Source organism: Euwallacea similis, chromosome 1 (genome assembly GCF_039881205.1).
Source record: "Euwallacea similis isolate ESF13 chromosome 1, ESF131.1, whole genome shotgun sequence".
Classification (NCBI taxonomy): Eukaryota; Metazoa; Arthropoda; class Insecta; order Coleoptera; family Curculionidae; genus Euwallacea; species Euwallacea similis.
Genome location: NC_089609.1, coordinates 5309306 through 5327662, shown reverse-complemented (window position 1 = coordinate 5327662; position 18357 = coordinate 5309306). Strand labels below are relative to the sequence as shown.

The following is an 18357-nucleotide window of genomic DNA, read 5'->3' as shown; positions in this document are numbered from 1 at the left end:
CCTCGTAATCCGATCAATTTTTCTTGAATTTTCTTACTAAATCTGCCATAATGTGCTTCGGAATTGCTTATTGGGAAAACAACAAAAATCCGCTGTTTCTCCCAAAATAGGACTTTTATATTCAACTGAAGAAACTCAATCGCATTATTTTTAACGGCGCATCTTTACGCTTTTCTCCACAAGAGTTTCATTTGTTTTTGGGAAAATTTTAAAAAGTTATTGTCTTATGAGGTTTCGCACTTGAACCGCCCAAAGTTCCTTGCACATGCCAGAAGTGTTATTTTTTGGACTTAAAGGATCTAGTACGTAGTAAATCACCCTCGCATTTGCATTATTTTGCACTACTAAAATTTTAAGCGAAAACCCTTGCAAAAACCACGAGTCACACTTTCTTGTTTTGGTCAGGAAGCGAAGAGTCCACAAATCCATGCGCTCTTGACTCCAAATTTAGTAACTCGGTTTTTTAACCCGACTGTCCCTGTTAGACAACTAAACATAGGACAGTGAAATATCGTTTTTGGTTTAGTCGCAATTTTTTCACGTTAATATTGCATTCACTAATTGGAAAGTAAATATTTATTCATCTCCATTCGGTTGGAAATGGACAGAATGACATATTTTTAGCCCAGCGGCAATATTTAAACCTTCGCGGTTGCAATGTTTAGCTTTATTTATTTTCACGAGGGTAAACTTCCATGGCGAATAAAATAGTACGGAATAACCTGAACTTTCAGGGGACCCGAACATGAAACAGATTTAAAAAATAGTCCGCAAAATTCTAGTCAAGTTCGTGAACTTCTAGATAACCAAATTTAGATGGAGTGCTGTGTAACGAAAGCGGAAAGAAAGAATGCAGAAGCGAAGCTTCGATTTATTTATTTTTTACTACACATTCTAGGCACACATAAGACGAAAATTGAATTGAAAGCCACAACCACATGTAATTGCTCAAACTGCATGAGCAATTTTTTCCTCCTACGAAAGTACAAGCGAAATAATATTATTTTAATGGACTTAATGGAGGATAAATTGCTCTGTTCAGCTGCAAACCCAACAATAGACTTTTCAGTTTTCAGCGGGGGTTTTTAAGAGTTTGAGGTGAGTGATCCAGCTGTGCAGACGTATGAAATAAGGCACTGACTTCGAATAATATACGAGTAAACTTTTAAGCAGAGAGGTGAGGCCAGGAAAGTTTTAAAACAATCACCTATAAAGTCCCCATTGTGTCCAATAAAATATGGATTTCTTGGCTTTATGTGGGACGATCAATTTTCAATTCCCATTGAAAGCACTTGTACCCAATCTAGTTTGAATTGATATCAGCTTAAGGAAAAATAGATCAAAGCGCTGGCTACTTTATCTAGGAGATACTTTCCGTGAAAAGTGCCTTTTTAAGAATCGTCGTCCTCTTGGCGGGGTTATGTGGGCCTTCTCATCGTTTAATGCCAATTTAACAAATCCTGGATAACTTTACCAATAAGATAATTTTCATAGAAGCCATGAAGTCGGAGCACAGAATTCCTCCATTCCCATTAAGATTATCTTACTACTACTACTCTATCTTACTACATTACTCGCCTTTAATGCCGAAAATCTGAGTTCAGTTAACTTTAACTGAAGAACAGTTTTCCCTAAACACGAAAAAATAAAGATGTCCACGAGTTTTTTGGTTTTCATGGAAACTTTTTTCCAAGCATAATTATCAGTGCTTTTATCTAAAAATGGCTAATTGCAGCCAACTTCAGTCATGTTAGAAATCTTATAAATCCAATCCAGAGGCCTGCCAGACCTAAGCCCAACTGATTGAGATGGCAAAACTTGCTAGAAATCTTACGTGGGGGCTGCTTATTGCACCCGATCCCTCCCAACTTATTCTCCAAAGCTGCTGGCAAAATACACTCCCCTTTACTCCCATTTTCCATGTAAAATTATTCCTGAAAATTCCCTGCAAAAAAACCATTTACTTTGGCTCCCGACTCCCACTTTTCCACATCCTGGATCACAAATCAAACGCCTTAAACTGAATGGTAATTCGACTGGTTGAGCACTCTTGGAAATGCAGGTTGAGTTCTACCAAATCCATTTGATATTCAATTTTTGAAGTTTTTTGCAAAATCTGAGAAAGTAATATTCAGAATCTAAAAGGATTGCAGAAAAAGGAGACTAATTAATTAGACAATTATTGACATATATAAATGCAGAAGGAAATTGAAAGTTTCAAAGGAAAAAAAATAAAATATATTTAACAAATTTAATTTTAATATTTGAGTAATTTTATTACAAATTTTTCTATCCTTTTACTATCGCACTACTCCTTTTTATAAAGCATTTGAAAATATATTTTCAAGCTTGCAGCATCGCCTATGTCAAAAGCCTACAAGTTATCAGAAATCCTCAAATTTCCGATACTACTCGAATGAATCCTGATCCCAAATGCCACATTAAATCAGATCGAGATATGAATGTTCTCATGCAAAAGCTCTTTATAAACAACCTCTACTATCTTGATAAATAGGGAGCTGCTGAAGGTCTTACTACGACAAAATCAAACCTTGAAGCCTAATCGAGCTAAAAGCAAAAGAGTAAAGCCGAGGATTTATGTATGGTCATAATAACGAGTAGTAACCTCCTGAGTGTTTTCGTAAAAATCTTGTCGAATCAAAACTTAAAAATTTTTCCTTTTGGTCAGTTTCGATTTAGAAATTTTCATGTAAAAATTATAAGACTACAGAGCTCATAGAAAAAAATCTACAACTCTAGAATAAAGACAGATGAGCATATGCAATTCGGTGCGTCTGACATAGCAGACTTGAGATACTTTGCCTAAAAAATTCAAATTTTTACTTTTTTTTAATTTGCGCGATTTATTGCATTAGACAGAGTAGACTTAAAACTACTTTATTTAAAAATTCTAAATTTTTACTTCATTTTTTTTGGGAAAATTTTTCAAAATTTTTCTCGAAAAATGGCAACACTGACGATTCAATAGAAAAAATCTACCATTCCAGACTTAAAAGAGATAGACGTGTGGTCTTTTATTTCTGATAAATCATCTTACTTTTTTTTTCTTTTATATTTGATTTGTAAACGTTTCCTTTTATAAATTTTTGCAAGAAATTCTTTGAAGCTGCAAAAACAGTAGTCAATGGAGCATTTATTAATGACCGCCAGCTTCAAAAGCTCCCTATTCCGACATCTCCCTGGTAATGACACATCTTATTGGCATGCCCAACAAAGAAAGAATTAATGGTCCTATTGGTAATAACCAGCTGAGCTGAATAGACCACCGAAATAATAATTTTATCATAGATATGCTTTACATAGTCCCGGGACATTAATCACCGGTCAGCGTGGGAGAGAATCTATCTCATTTTTTATGTCATCAAAGCCTTAATATGGGATTTCCGCAATAAGCAAAAAGTTTGTAGGATTAAGCCCTCCGTATGAATAAAAATGAAGCCGAGGAAATAAAAATTATTAACGTAGTAATATATTCGCCATGGAAAGCTTTTGAGAGGCGAATAAAGCGAACTGGAGGGTTTAATGGAATAAAAAGTTTCCGGGTGGTTGTTCAATGCGCATTTCCAAGAGTTTTTACAGCATCATGCGGAGAAATCCTGATTTACTATACTAGAAATCGTGTCTGTTTGTATATACAGGGAAAATTATTTGGTTAGCTGATGAGAGATTTTTCTCATTTGTGGGAGCGATTTTAACGGTTTAGGAAGTCCAAATATGACGCTAAAACACAGGCAGATAATTAATAATAATAATGTAAAACCTCCGGGCAAACGCATGAAAGAGACTTTACATCTAGAATACTTATCTTAAAATAATTAACGTTGGACCGTATTTAGGTACGTTCGGATGTAGAATTATCTAAAAAGTGGTCTGTCGAGAACGACTTTCGGGGAAAATTATATGTTTAAAAGGTTTGTGGAATATAATTATTTTGAAAAAAATCCTAAATCACGGCTAGAACTTACTATACTTACTATACAGGGTGTAACATATGATCATGGAGACATTTTAAAGAGTGATAGTACTCTGCAAAATAATTTAAAAAATGCTAATGAACGCATAGTCAAAAACGCACCATTTTCGATATACAATGGTGACAATAGTAAGCTCCGCTTTCAATTTTCACACCTTAGTTTCCTCATAACCTACATTCTATGTACCACCCTGTATATTTTTCAAAATTTTCCAGGCTTAAGAATGCTCGTAACGAGTCAGTTTTCTTTTCCTGCAGGCAATGCCCTCAAAGATGAGCGGCAGCGGCAGCCAATGCCACATGGTCGAGCAACCTAGCTGGTCAAGTCCTTCGGCCAGCCCTTCGCCGCCCCCGCCGCCGCTGCCGCCCCCCGTGGCCGCTCGTTGGGCTCGCACCGAGCAAGCCAGTGGCGACTCGTGTCCTCATTGCAGGGGAAGGTTGGCCTCGTTCCCAACTAGAACTACTTCATTGAGCAGTTATAGTTGTAAAGGTAAGTTCTGAAAATCGGGGAGGTTCTTGCAGCTGTACAGGCTAGCAGAGTCTACAGATCTTTTTATGCAGATCAGTCTGCGAATTGAAAATTTGAAGAGATTCTAAACATGTTTCATGTGACGCATCCTACCCCTAAGCGTAAATTTATGCGACACTTTCGTCTGCCTGCAGACGCAAATTCGAGCAAATATTAAACTTTCAAATTCTGCTAAACTAAATTTTATACATGAAAACAAAGCAAATATCCCTCTCCTTTGAATAATATCCTCAATAGTTTGATGCTTTGATTCATTTCAAAAGAGAAGAGAAAACTTCAATTTTGAGCAGAGGTTAAACTCTTAATCTGCAACTTGAACCTTTTCAATCCGTTTTAAGAAAACTCGAGAAAGGGCAGCTGAGCTTTGAATTTCCCAAAGTTTCACCGCACGGAGAGTTGATGCGAACTAATTGAAGATCTCGAAGTGCTGAAAGATTAGCTTAAAGGGTTGGGATTTTTGATGGATTTCGAATAAAGTTTCCTTATACTTTCTATAATTTAGTTGGCATCATCGTTCGAGTCGATTGCACAAGCTCGGCAGCGCTTTACAACTTTTCACAGAAAATCTATTGCAAACAGATTCATTAGTAAAAAGCCACAAAGCGGCTTTTTCTTCTGGATGCAAAGCCAAAGAATTTCGACATTCTTTTTGTATTCTTTTATTTTCCGGGCTCAATCTGCTTTCACACAGAGAATCAGAGGAAGGGCTTCCGGCGAAAAGATTTACTTACACAGGCTTCGCGAAATCTGAGGGATAAAACTTCCCTTTGTGTTTTAATTCGGGAAGTTTTGACTTTTCGAGACATATCTTTCCTTGCGCCCGAAAGCTTAGATATCCCATTTGAAAACGAATGTTCTCGGCCTTACCTTTACAATAGTTTCCAGTATATGAGCTTTGGCACTTCAATAATCCTAAACATGCTTGGAAAGGATAACCCATTAACTTCCATTTTCCATTTACAATAAGGCCAGCGCTTCCGGCGAAAAAATTTACTTTGCACACACCGGAGGAATTCAAGAGATACATTCTTGTATCGATTCACTATACCCAAGATGTTGTCTTGGAGATAGTGGCTTGTATGTTTTTTTTCATTTGAAAGTTTTTAAAACGTTGAACATTTTTAGTTCTGAAACTTTCGAGTGTGACACGAAAACCGTGTTTCTTTCATCTGGTGCGGAGTGATTGGCAAATAAAAGGCATGGAAAGGGGAGATATTGACGGAGAAATCGTCTCGAGGGAAAGATCAATCTCGAAGCTTATTTAAAGTCACATAAGAAACCAAAGAAGTGAAAGATTAATAACAAATTTCTATTATAGCCTTTTATTTATTTCCATTAAAATCACTAAAATTGGTATCTTTGGCGGCTATAGAAATCGGCAAGATGATTAATTTGACATATTTCCTATCATGCCCCTATCGCCAATCATCCTCCTGGGCCTCGTAAATTTCTCAAATAAGGAAAACCTTTTTTGAAAACAATTCTATTGCGCACATGCGATGCTTACGAGTTAAGCGCACGTCTAAGAGATCTTTAAAGCCGAATCTCAATAATTCAAGTAACTACAATCACACACGCTTCATCAACTTACAACACTTTAAGTGTCCGAATTTATGGATTCTTAATTTATGGCAACTAGAAACGGTAACATTAGCACCGACCAGTACTGACATGTGGATCGAACGTTTTCGACAGTCACATTAGCGCCGACCGGCAACGACATGTCTGTCGAACGTTTTTGACGGCCATATTACCGCGGACCAGGACTGACATGCATTGACATTTCTGTTCGACATTTTCGATGGCCATTTTTTCGCGGACGAGCACTGACATATAGGTCAAATATTCTGATTATAACAAACCGATTGCTAAAACCAACATATTTTGGGTTTTTTGGTCGCATTGGCCAGTTGCATCTGGCCTTGTAATGTTCGCTCAATGATTTTGAATGCTTGGTACCGAAAAATTCTTCACTTCTTGCTCTGTCACCTTTGACACTTGTTTGTTATACAAACTTGTCATAACAGGAACGTAGAAAGGAAATTTTACCGTAAAATTGGGGAACGTTTGTTAAACTGGCTTCACCCATTCGCTTCCTTCATCCTCTAGCTGGAATACCATGTAGAAAAGAAGTTTCTGTCAAGATTCATCCTTTTTTATATCAGAACTGATGAAATGGTCACCATGTTCCACCACCAAATCGACTGTGCAAGTGGTCCGTAAATGCCACTGCAGAAATCAGTCAAATACGAATGCACTCTGACTACAGCTAATGCTAAAAGGATGCCGACTGATTACACTCTATTAAAACTTTAGAAAGTTTCCATTAGATTAAAAGAGCTTGCCTCTCCTCCTCTTCCTCATCCTACCCCCCAATGCATTAGTATAGTTACTCTAATGCGTCCAGCAGGTGACTTACGGTACGAGTATTTCATGAAGCGAGCGATGGCTGAAACAGGGCTTAGAAAGGATTAACGAGTAGCGTAATAGCATTTAATGGACTTGCGTGGTATTTTTTCTATTATTTACGTGTCCGTATTATCTGCCTGCTTCCCTAGCTGGACGTTAGACGATGCTCCTAGCTAATCCGACATATGTTCGTTCGTCGAAAACCATTTTTATGCACTAAATCTATTATGAAGTCGACAATAGCATCTTAAAAAGCCTATGTAGCCCCTCCTCCAGTATCCGTTCCAACTAGGGAAATTCTCAAGCCATAACCCACTTTCAGCTATAGTAATCCTCTTGTGTTTCTAGGTGACGGCGTTTCACGGGCTGTCTTAAAATCCCTGAAAAACTGCTCGAAAAAATTGAAAGAGCGCTTGTAGGCTGTTAGAATTGGGCTCGAAGGAAAACAAGGGAAAATTGAGACTTTGAGAGATTAAGCTGCGATATACAAGACAGGGATAATCGATAAGCGAGCGACATAGTGTCGCTAATGGTTGTCAATATTTACCGGAGATTACAGGACATGCTGAAGTTAAGGGTCAATTTTGAGGGTGATGGATCGCATGATATCTTGCGGTTACATGGTCCAAACTGAATTAGGAGCAAAACTGTCGTATTTCTTTGGGGCTTCATTATCACCCGCTGATTTGATCGATGCCATCGGGGGAGGCTTCCTAAAGAGTTGTAATACATAGATACATGATAAATCGGGCATGGGAAAACCGGGCAAGAAACATGGAAAACGCGGCAAAAACTATCTTGTCGATAGGCGGGATATCTGTAAGATTAATGGCCGGTTTTTACGGGTTACCACTTTGCGCAATTTTTTGGTATTCGACGGGTGCCTGCTCGCAATGGCAGGGGGTGTAATTTATTTATACTCGTATCACTAAATTATGCACAGCTTCAGTCTAGCAAAAACGTCTCGTTATCAGCATGTTCTACTTTAAATTTACTCGGCACAAAGACAAACCATATCTCTGCAAAGTTATTCGATTAAAGCAAATTGTCTCTTCCTGAGAAACAAAATCTCCGAATTAGAACGGAATTATGCTCTATCCTCCCCCGAAGACAGGGTGCTATTTGTACTAACGAGGGAATTTATCAGATGCACCAGGCAGAAATATAAGAGACTGTTTTCATCTTGGAGGTGACACGGCAGATAATAGATTCCATTGTGATTTGTATGTGTACCTAGAGCGGCGATACTTTGTTATCAAACAGTCTGGAGTGCTCTGGTGTCTGTTCTAGTTTCCAGTCATTTTAATGAGATGTTATTAATTAATTTTCCGTAAGCAGCTGTTCAAAGCCGACTCAGTCAAAGCTGTTAATTACTAGGTTGTGCACTTCAAAGGGAACGGAGTACGGATATAGAGCTTCTGTTAACGTGGTCCTTGAGATTGATGTTCAGGAAAAACGTTGTGGATAAACTTCCGAAGATTTCCGTTTTCAACGTAGGAGTAGTGGCAAGAGACTTTACCTCCTTTAAGTCCAGTGCAGGGGTTGATAAATCGTCCCTTTCTACCTTTTCTAGGATGGGTAAACAGTTCCCCAGTATTGATCGGTAATTTACCAGACAAATTTGGGAACGAGCAGTACGATATTTGTCCTAGACTGGGTAACCCAGATTTTCACTTTTCCTCGTCTGCTTTTACAAATACGAATAGGTAAGTCTTAAACACAAACATGGCTTTGCGAAGGCTCAATTTACCCGAAAACCAATAGAGACAACTATAGAAGAGAGAGAAACTGATTTCCTCACATATGCAAGTTTCCTTATGGGCGTCCTGAAATTAGGGATTGATGGCATTCAAGGAGTAGTTGCAATAAGCGCAGCAGTAGCTTATTGCAGCAGCAGCAGCAGCTTATTACAGCTGTTGCATCTTGCTGTAGTGCTGACTTAGAGCGGTTTATTTTTCACATGATCACGCTAAGGACTGCTCGTCAAATCGAATTATCAAAGAAAAACAACAACTAAACTTTAATGATCGGACCAAAGTGCGTGAAAAGTGTCCGAACCGGCCAGTGAAATTCGAGACGCCTCGAGGACTCCCTGCTAAAAATAGAGAGTTCTGTTCTCGTTCTGTTGAAAATGACTCAAGAATGGGAACAACTGCGAAAAATATAGAAGTTTCTGAAATGTAGGTGGAATCCAGATTTCGGAATTGCAATAAGTTCTGGTCTTACGGGCGAGGGGGGGGGGGGGGTGAGTGGCAGCTTCCTTTCTTAAGGACAGGGGGCGGTGATTAAAAATTCCTCCCAGGACGTCAGATTTGCTAAGGCTCAGATTACAGTAGCGCACCCCCGAATGGATTGGGGGTTATGCAAAGGGACTGACCCCTGCGAAAAGGTAGGCAAATTTCGACTATTACTTGTAAGTTCTTATCGTGTAGGATGAGCGCCACGTTACTGTTTCCATTATTTCGTCCAAATGAAGGAGTGAACAGGTGCCTGAAAATACATTTTTAATCAAGCATAACTACAGACTGACAAACCCAAATTCCTGACACTCGGTACATTCCCATTTTGCTTTCGATCATTCACCCTGCGCTTTGTCAATTTTCTTACACTTTCCACCTTTCTGATTTTAGTTTCACCATTAAATTCCCATCTTCTGTAATCAGCGACATAACCACTGAAAACCTTTTGAAAACATTATGATCACCCCATCCACTAAATGCTTTCTTCACTCGTCGACAGACAATGTTAATATGATGAGCTTTGACTGAGCCTAAAAATGACTTTTAAATGATGATTGACGAATTTGTAACTGCTGGGCTTGAAGCGTAATGACCGAAGTGGTACCACATATCCATTTTTTGTGTAGCGATTTAAGCGACGAAGATATGTGGTGGCTCTTGTAGTTGAGCTACAAATTTTCTATTGTGTTAAAGACAGTTGCGAAGAATTTTTGTTCAAGAGAGTTGGTATTTTAGCAGGACGTTGAGTAAGATTCATCAATGTTCGACAAGCAATCGGAAAGGTGTTACTAAGCACCCCTCTTGTTGGTTTCTCATTAAACTTGATTAGCGATCCAAAATAATATCAAAGGAAAAACGCCAATCATGGACCGACGAGATCACGGACATCCAATATCGAAAAATGAAGAATAATGGACCGGAACGAAAGGATCGGGCAATTTTATTTCGTTACGTCCGTCCATAAAAATATATAACTTTTGACTGGATGTTCTGAACAACGGTTTTTAAAAAGCCATGAAGCCCTCGCCATTTCGCTAATTTACTGCTTCTGAAACCATTGCGTGATCCTTTTTATATTTTATCACGGTTAGACCAATACAGATAGAAAAACCTACTACACAAGGCAGAGGCGGCTATAGGGATAAGTTGAGCAAACCACCCAGCTATGGATCATCGACGCATCGCAGTGCTTTAGAAACCGGTAATTTTGCAAAATTATCTCCCTTGTTTGGTCTTCTTCTAAAATAAGTAGCACATTACAAGAAATCCGATTTTGCAACCAGTGACGGATCTAAAGGTAAGCGTTGCGGCCATGAGGATGGAAGTCCGCCCCTGCCTTAGGGCGGTCTTTGCCTTCTCCGAATAAAGAAGCAGCTAAAAAATTTTCTTCCTGAGAGTGATGGCTCTTCAAAACTGTTGTTACAATTTCAATTAACTCACCTCAAACGATGCGAGGGCAAAGTTTGTGAACAAATGGCGCCCAAAAATGACGCAAACAAGGTAATGACGTTGTCTTGAAATTAAAATTCGCACCCCTTGCCCGCGTCGGGGCACTAAATTTAAAGGGAACCTGTTATTTATTAAAATCGGTGGCGGGGTTAATGGCGCACTTTGCAATTAAATTAACGGTCCTGTAAAGTCTTAATTTTGCTTGGTTTTTATTGGAGGAGAGATAGAGTCGAATTTGGAATTATTGTTTCTGTGTCCAATGGGCGACCGCGTTTAAATTCGTACTCTCTCTAAAGGGAATTGATTTGAATATTAATTAAATTGGGCCTAATTGATTAAAATATAATTAAAAAGCTTTATACAGCAACGGGCTTGTTTCGTTCATTAGCCGATCCAAACCTATGAAAATTTGTTAATGAATTTGCAGTGAGGGTTTTTATGCTCTCATTGTGTTTGTCCCTTTAGAAGGTGAATTGTACTCTTTTATACCAGGAATGATCCTACACAAAAAGAGACCAATTTCATTCCATACAAGCGAACGTCTATATCGAGTTTAAGGCTTGCTTCCGGTTTGAGATTTTCTCTGCGGATAAAGGGGAGATTGAGTATTATAAGGCCAATCCATCAAAAACTGTTTAAAAAGCAATGGAAAAAAATAGCTAATTGCGATTTGTGCTGAGCCTGAAAAACCGGCCATGCGGAGGGATGTAATCCATTCATTATGGATCTCTTGAAAGCGTTCTGTAATGGGCTGTTGGTCAGAGCGCCATTCAAACCAAATGGCAGCTATTCTGAAAGAATGAATTCCAAAGATATTGCAACTCTAATTTAATCAATATTATTTTTTACATTCCCAGAAATGTGGGAAAGACAACATGAAACCTAAACAATTTCGACAAATCTAGCTTTCCTAAAAATAACAACAATCCAAAAAAAATGAGTTAATTTGACAACATGTATCTCATATTCTCTTAACTTCCTTGGTAGTTGAAATCGCGTTTGTAAAAAAGTATTCGATTCGATATCGCTGCAGACCATCAATTCGGAAAAACTCTTCCGATAATTTCCTAGAAATTGGCGGCCAGGCATCTTTCTGGAACGAAGTTTTTATTGAAAGGAACGACTCGATATGCGGCACAACGAGACCAATTTAAAAGTTCTTTGCATATTGAAAACGAATCAGAATCGTTCGTTCACCGACGAAGAATTTCATTTGTTAATGGGAAAAAACGTTTCTTTGCACAGTGCGAATATGAAAGCGTTTTAGATGCTAGTAAAATCATTAGAAGGAGGAAATTTGGAAGTATGAAAGCATTGGCAAAAAGCCCAAAGCATCTTTACTTCTTATGGAAATTTAAAGAATTCTTCGAAGAAATACTTTATTTTCTCAGAACTGACTATCGAGGTACTTGCAAATAGAACCATCAAAACTCAGATTTACATATTACAGGTTTGGGTCCCTTCGATATTGCAGAAATGGCATCGTGCGATTTTCGACATCTTTGTTTCTTCCTCAAATATAGCCCTTGCAAGTTTTTTTCCTTTTCTCACCCTGAATAGAAAACAAAGCCTTGTCAATTAGAGACAGAAACAACCTCATTTTAATGTCTTAAATGCATATTGCACGTCTTAGAAATATCAGCAGGGTACAAAAACCACTTAACCCTTAAGATTCGGGTTGTTTCTGCTTCTTGCACTTTAGTAATATCAAACTCCACTTGTATTTTAGAAATGTTCCGCTGTTAAAGACAACAGCAAACTGTAATTACAATTTAAATTTTATTATAATTTGTGCAATAAGTGCTCTGCTTGTGGCAGACACGTTGTTTGTAAGTTGTACGTTTCTGGCTTGAATGGATGTAAGTTGAATGGAAATCTTTTTAACGTCGTTTTTTACTTATTGCAAAAACAGCCAAGTCCGTGTTTGGTTTGACCTTGAAATTTGACGTTCATTTATTTTAATAAAAGCTAGGCGCAACGTTGCCGTTGATCAAAATTGCTGAATTTGGGCAGATCTTTGAAAATTCTGTTTGTACAATGAATAACTATTTTCGTTAGACTAGGTACTGTGTTTTAGAAATTTTCACCTGGTACTATTTGCGAATTGCCTCAGGGAGAACCTCAAATTTCGCCAGATCAAATGGTACAAACGATCAGTTCCACGTTGCCGTTTCCCTGCTCTCTATGTGTGCAATAAAAATCTAAATCTAGTTGCCATATTCTCTGCCTTTGTATGTACGCGTTCTAGGTAAATATTTAAAGTAGAAGAGCGTTCCTTTGACTCATCCACGGGCATATAACTAAAGACGATGTGAGAATTTGGCAACCCTGAAAAACGATCCCAACTTTGCATCTTATTTCCATACAAATAACCGAAATTTTAATGTACGCAAATCGCCTTAAATTCGCAAAACCAACATTATAGCCAAAGCGTTCCGAGAAGCTTTTAATTTCCGGCGGTGATGTATTAGAGATATTCCAACACGGAAATAATAATTTCATCTGAACCGCGAAATCCGAAAAAGACAAATTAGGTCCCAAATCACGGATAGCATCCCATGGCCCGGTCCAGTGGGCCTAAATCCATCAATCATTTAAACACGTCCGGGACGATTGCGTGCCGCAGGACTGAATTTAATTGAATACTGCAATCATATCCTGGAAATGTATTTCAGAGAATTTACACTGTAAAGAGATAATTTCTATTCGGTTTGTCAATACAGTACAAGAAATTAGCAGAACTCATAAACGATGCATCACCACCTCAAATCTCACCTGAGAACTGCAAATGTTACGATTATTCGTAAGCTTGTCCTATTTGCATATGTGGCAACACAGGTACTATTCAAGGTTTGAAATAGAACAAAAGACGGTAGCGATGTTGCCGATTTCTCAAGAGTTTTTAAAAAATTCCCTTTCGGCAAATTGCATAGTTTACTGCGACGACTAGGTTTACCTAGCTATTAAACATTTTTCCCATGGAAAAATGGTGCTACAGTCTGCGTAATGCGATGGAAATTTATGTGATCTAGATTGGAATGGCCATATGTGACAGTACTGATTCGCGTTTCGCATAGAACAAGGTCGTTTTTAAAAAATTCCATTAATCAAATTCTGAATAGTTAGATGAGAACCAGCAAGATATTACATTTTTCACATTAATTAACACAGATTTTCAATCGCGTAACTCTTTTTTTATGAAAAAAACGGTGATAAAATTTAAATTGAAATGTCCATGTTTGCTGACAACAGTGCTCTTGGTTTGACATAAAACGGAAGATAGTAGCAACGTTGCCAAATTCACAAAAATATATCTGAAATTTCACATTAACCAATATCCAATAGTTGGAATTCATGAAGGCTTTCCTGCTTAAAATAAAGTAATACTGACGTCGTGAAGAAAATATGGTGATAAACCGACAAAAAACGCCTAAATACAGAATCCATATATGGCACTACTCCGGATTTGCGATCAGTCCTGATAATAATGAAACGCGCCAGTTTTCGTAATCTAAGACGGTGATTAAACGGATTTTATTTCGTTACTGCATTAGGAAAGCAGGTATCTTTATTTGGCGCCTCGCTTAGCAAATGGGATCAGGAAGAAGATTCAATTTTATGGCATTCTCTTGTGTGCTATGTTCGGTTTGTGTCTGTAAAAGTTCTATTTTTCCATAATCGCCATTTGATATTCTGTAGATGGTTAAAGAACTGGAAGGCCATTTCACACCTCACAGCTTCGCTGGTCACCAGCAAAGGTCACTAGAGCAAAATTTCGGCTCTTCTACATCGACAAATAACAGTAAAAGGGAATAAACCTAATGCGAATATATCATTTCGCAAAAGTTTCACAATAATAAAACGACAAAAACCTTTTAAGAGTCCGTTGAATCCAGAGATTCGTTCGCATAATGGAAATCAAAATAAATAAGCCCCGGGTTTCTTCGGAATATAAAAAAATGCCCCCAGGCGACATTTTTTGTGACGAAAACGTTCCGACCATACTTAGGTCATATGTCGTCATTTTTGTGATTTATGGCCGGCATTAGGAATGTGCGTTCACTAACGCGTTCGATTGTGTCATTCAGGATTCGTTACCGAGAAAGCAGGAAATACGAAATATCAGTTACATCTCTCGATGGCAAAAGTCTCTAACAACTGAGAAGCAAAAGAAAGTTGGAGGATTTGTGGAGGGCGTAAATTGAGCTGGGAATAATGTCAGTAGGAACTGCAGTGCAGCCTGCAAGAAATGCTGATTTATTATTAAGATTGTGTATGATCTTACCAGTGAATTGAGGAGATTTTCTCTTATATTATTACCCATCTTCTCAAGCTGTCCATCACGTAAAAACAGCTGCACGTAACGACCAACATTAAGGAAAATTATTCAGTAATTTACGAAAGAACTTGGGGAATTTTAAGCAGTCTAGAAGCTATTAGAAGAGTTTTTTGTGTCAAAGTGGCCTTTTGACAGTCTTTAATCGAATGTATTATCGCATCTCCGAAGTTGAAATTGGCTTGTGCTCAAGTCATATCTGTCCCAAGAGGGACGGAAACTGGACAAAAATAAAATGTGCAGAGATATACAGCGATATGGGACATAAAAATGGAAAATATTGCAGCTTAACACGCTTCGCCCCATGTGTGGCACCAGCGGCAGAGGGAAACAGGAATTTTTAGCCATTTTTGCGGAAACGATAAGGAAGGACTACTTTTGAATTTTCCTGAGCTGAATGGGGATAAAAACCATATTGGGATTCGACTCAAGCAATTCTGAAATATGACCAATTGTTTATGAAAACACCACAAAGTCATGTACAGAACGAATGATATCGGTATAAAAAAGTAGGCTCTATAACTACTACCAAATAAAAAACATCTCTGCAAATTAATTTTCTTCGAATTAAGGCGAGATTCTGCTAAAAAAACTTCTAAGCAACACCGATTTGATTTCTTGACAAATTGGTAAATGCAGCTGAGTAAAATAACACTTCTTGTATGGTTTTTAGAATAATCAATCATGTTCTTGACCAAATGGTGAGTTTTTGTGTAACATGTGACAAACAATGTTGTTAAATATGAACGCAATAGGTGCCAAATCAATATGCAACACGTATTTATGATTGACTGTTTGGGGTGGTATTAAAAAGCCAGCAATAAGTTCTTGACTTCATCATATTTTAACTAATCCAAGGTGTGAGCTGATTTTTTGCTCTTGGCACTTCACTTTTCTTTTCAGTTTTTTCCCCAATGCTATTCTTCTTTTACATTTGAATCCTTAATTTATAATTGAATACCTTCGAATTCTAAGCTGGTAATATATTTTACTCCGCTTCCTTCACTAGCAAGAGTCCTCCAATTATTTCCCATAATCGCATTCTCTATCTTATCCGAAAATTCACAACTAAACCCACCATTCGATACCATGCCAATACTTGAAATGTCCAACTTTCTACGTTCCATACAAGAAGGTGTCCGTTTCTATCAATTTATGCAAATGGGCAATGGCATAAACGCAAATACCGGTCTAGAATCAATTACGAATTTACAAAGGGATCCCATTGGGTTTTCATGAATATTTATATTAAATCATCTTTTAATGTTTTGCCATGTCGCACCAAGCGTAAATAACAAAACTGTTTTGCATTACCTTCGATTTGATGGCACCTCCCGAGTTGCTTTATCCCGATTTAGGTTTCCTATAATAAAAAATAAATTTTTGATCAGTTGAAATTAATAAGCCTTTATAAATGGCGGTTTTTGGTTTTAGATAGAAGTACTCCAGTGCCGAGGCCATTGGAAGATGAGGATTCGTTTCCGGTTATCTGTGATAGAGAGCTGCATTCGCTGCATCGAAATATTCCCGCACTGAGGAGGAAAGATGTTGATACGAATACGATAAAGCAACATTACTATCCCGAAGGTAAATTTGGAGACACTGTTTTTAGGGAGGATTTTGACCCGTTTTTGCCTTGAAGGTGGCTGGGGTTGGTTAGTTTGCGGAGCAGCTTTCTTAGCCCATTTGCTGACCTCGGGAATGCAACTGGCGTTTGGCCTGCTTTACCTCTACACAATTAAGTTCCTAATTAAGAACAAGGCCGAAAAAGAGAAGGAGTTTTACGTGATGGCGACGGGTGAGCAACTTTGAATTAAAAAATATTATTTCACTAACACGTGCAATTCTCCGATACGAATCGGTGCAATTCATATTCAGCATCCGTATCCGGGATTTGGCCACGGTTCCTAAAGTTATTCGGCCATTTGTGGCTCTTTCCAAATAACCCTGGCAACCTAAATTGTTTGTTTTACGACCGTTTTGAAATAGTGAGTATAAAACGAGCCCGAATTGAAACAAATAGTGGTTAGGCATGTTTAAATTTTTTTTAGTCCTTCGTTTTTTCAAATAGGATCTCTTGAGCGATTGCGAAACGAGCATCGAGGAGATAAACGATCTTGCATTAAATGCGCCCGGTTTGAAAGTTTAATGTAGTTTTGGGATGCTGAAGTTGATTTGTTGTCAGTTACAACAAGCGGACAAGCTAAAATTGTTGTCAAAGGCAAACGCTTACGTAAACACACTTATTTGTGAACATTTCGAGGGAAATTTGAATAAAACTCTCGTACCCTTAATGGACCCAAATTATGGGTTTTCGTCTCTTGCATGCATTATAACACAGTATCGAAATCCCTTTCGAAATAATTGACTTCACTTGATTATTGATTTCGTCTCGGTTGTACTGTGCACTTCCCAGATAAATTGGAATTTGGTCGAAAAGGCAGCTTGGAATTGAGGGGGGCAAACTCGTATTAACACAGTTTCAACCTCAATACAATTTTCAGGCACAATCATTCAGCTGTTCGATTGAGCAAAACTATTGGAAAAAATAGTGATTTTTAATCTAGATTGGGGAATGGTGGCGATAAGTTACGTTTGGCGAGGCGGAAAAACTTCTGTACTAATCCGAATTTCGAACCTTTATGGCTTAAAGTACAATGACCTTATGGCTCGTTTGATGAAGCGATAAAACATCAAACAAGACATGACATGTCTTATGATTAGGAAATTGTTGTAATAAAGCAATTTACTAATCTATTGAATTATTGTTTGTCTCGACAAACAATATTAATTCCTAAAAAGAATTCAATTTTAATCACTGAGAAGAATTCAATATTAATTCCTGAAAAGAAAATCTTCAAAACGGTTAGAGTTTCGACATAATTTCGACTTTCAGCAGAAGCGTGCACCCTTGAGACCTGAAACAAACAAATCGATATTAATTCCTGGAAAGAATTCAATATTAATTCCTGAAAAAAATCTTCAATATGATTAGAGTTTCAAATTAACTCCGCTTTGAAGCAGAGGCGTACGCAGTGGAGAACCTGAAACATAAAAAATTCAAAGTTAATATCTGAGAAGATTCCATTATTAAATCCTGAAAAAAAATCTTCAAAACAATTAGAGTTTCGCATCTATTTCTAGTTGAAACGGACGTGTACATAGTTGAAACCTAAAACACACAAAAAAAATTTAATCTACGAAACAGCTTAAGTTGCGATATCATTCTTCGGCCACATCCAAAGATGGTCCTAAATATCTTCCAGAAGGGCCAAAAGGGTAAATAATATCGGCTTTCAATTAAAATTGTAATTATGTCGTTTTCATTGATCTGTCAAAACTTATCTGTAAACCACAAGAAAAAACAATCAGAACTCAACCTCGAGCGCCAAAAGCATGA

The 18357-nt window shown here is 37.8% G+C and overlaps 1 protein-coding gene across 4 annotated transcripts in view; it reads left to right on the top strand.

Annotated features, from left to right (window-relative positions):
- The window catches only part of LOC136419914 (monocarboxylate transporter 2-like), a 66654-nt gene that overhangs the window by 41599 nt on the left and 6698 nt on the right, over positions 1-18357 (top strand). For 2 of the 4 annotated variants that reach the window (XM_066406541.1, XM_066406516.1), the window contains exons 2-4: positions 4253-4484; positions 16392-16544; positions 16600-16755. In XM_066406541.1, coding sequence (XP_066262638.1) covers positions 4256-4484; positions 16392-16544; positions 16600-16755 — 538 coding nt within the window. In that variant the 5' untranslated portion in view covers positions 4253-4255. Of the gene's footprint in view, positions 1-898; positions 1099-4236; positions 4485-16391; positions 16545-16599; positions 16756-18357 lie in introns of all 4 variants that reach the window. The other 2 variants (XM_066406524.1, XM_066406533.1) reach the window with 2 other exon arrangements.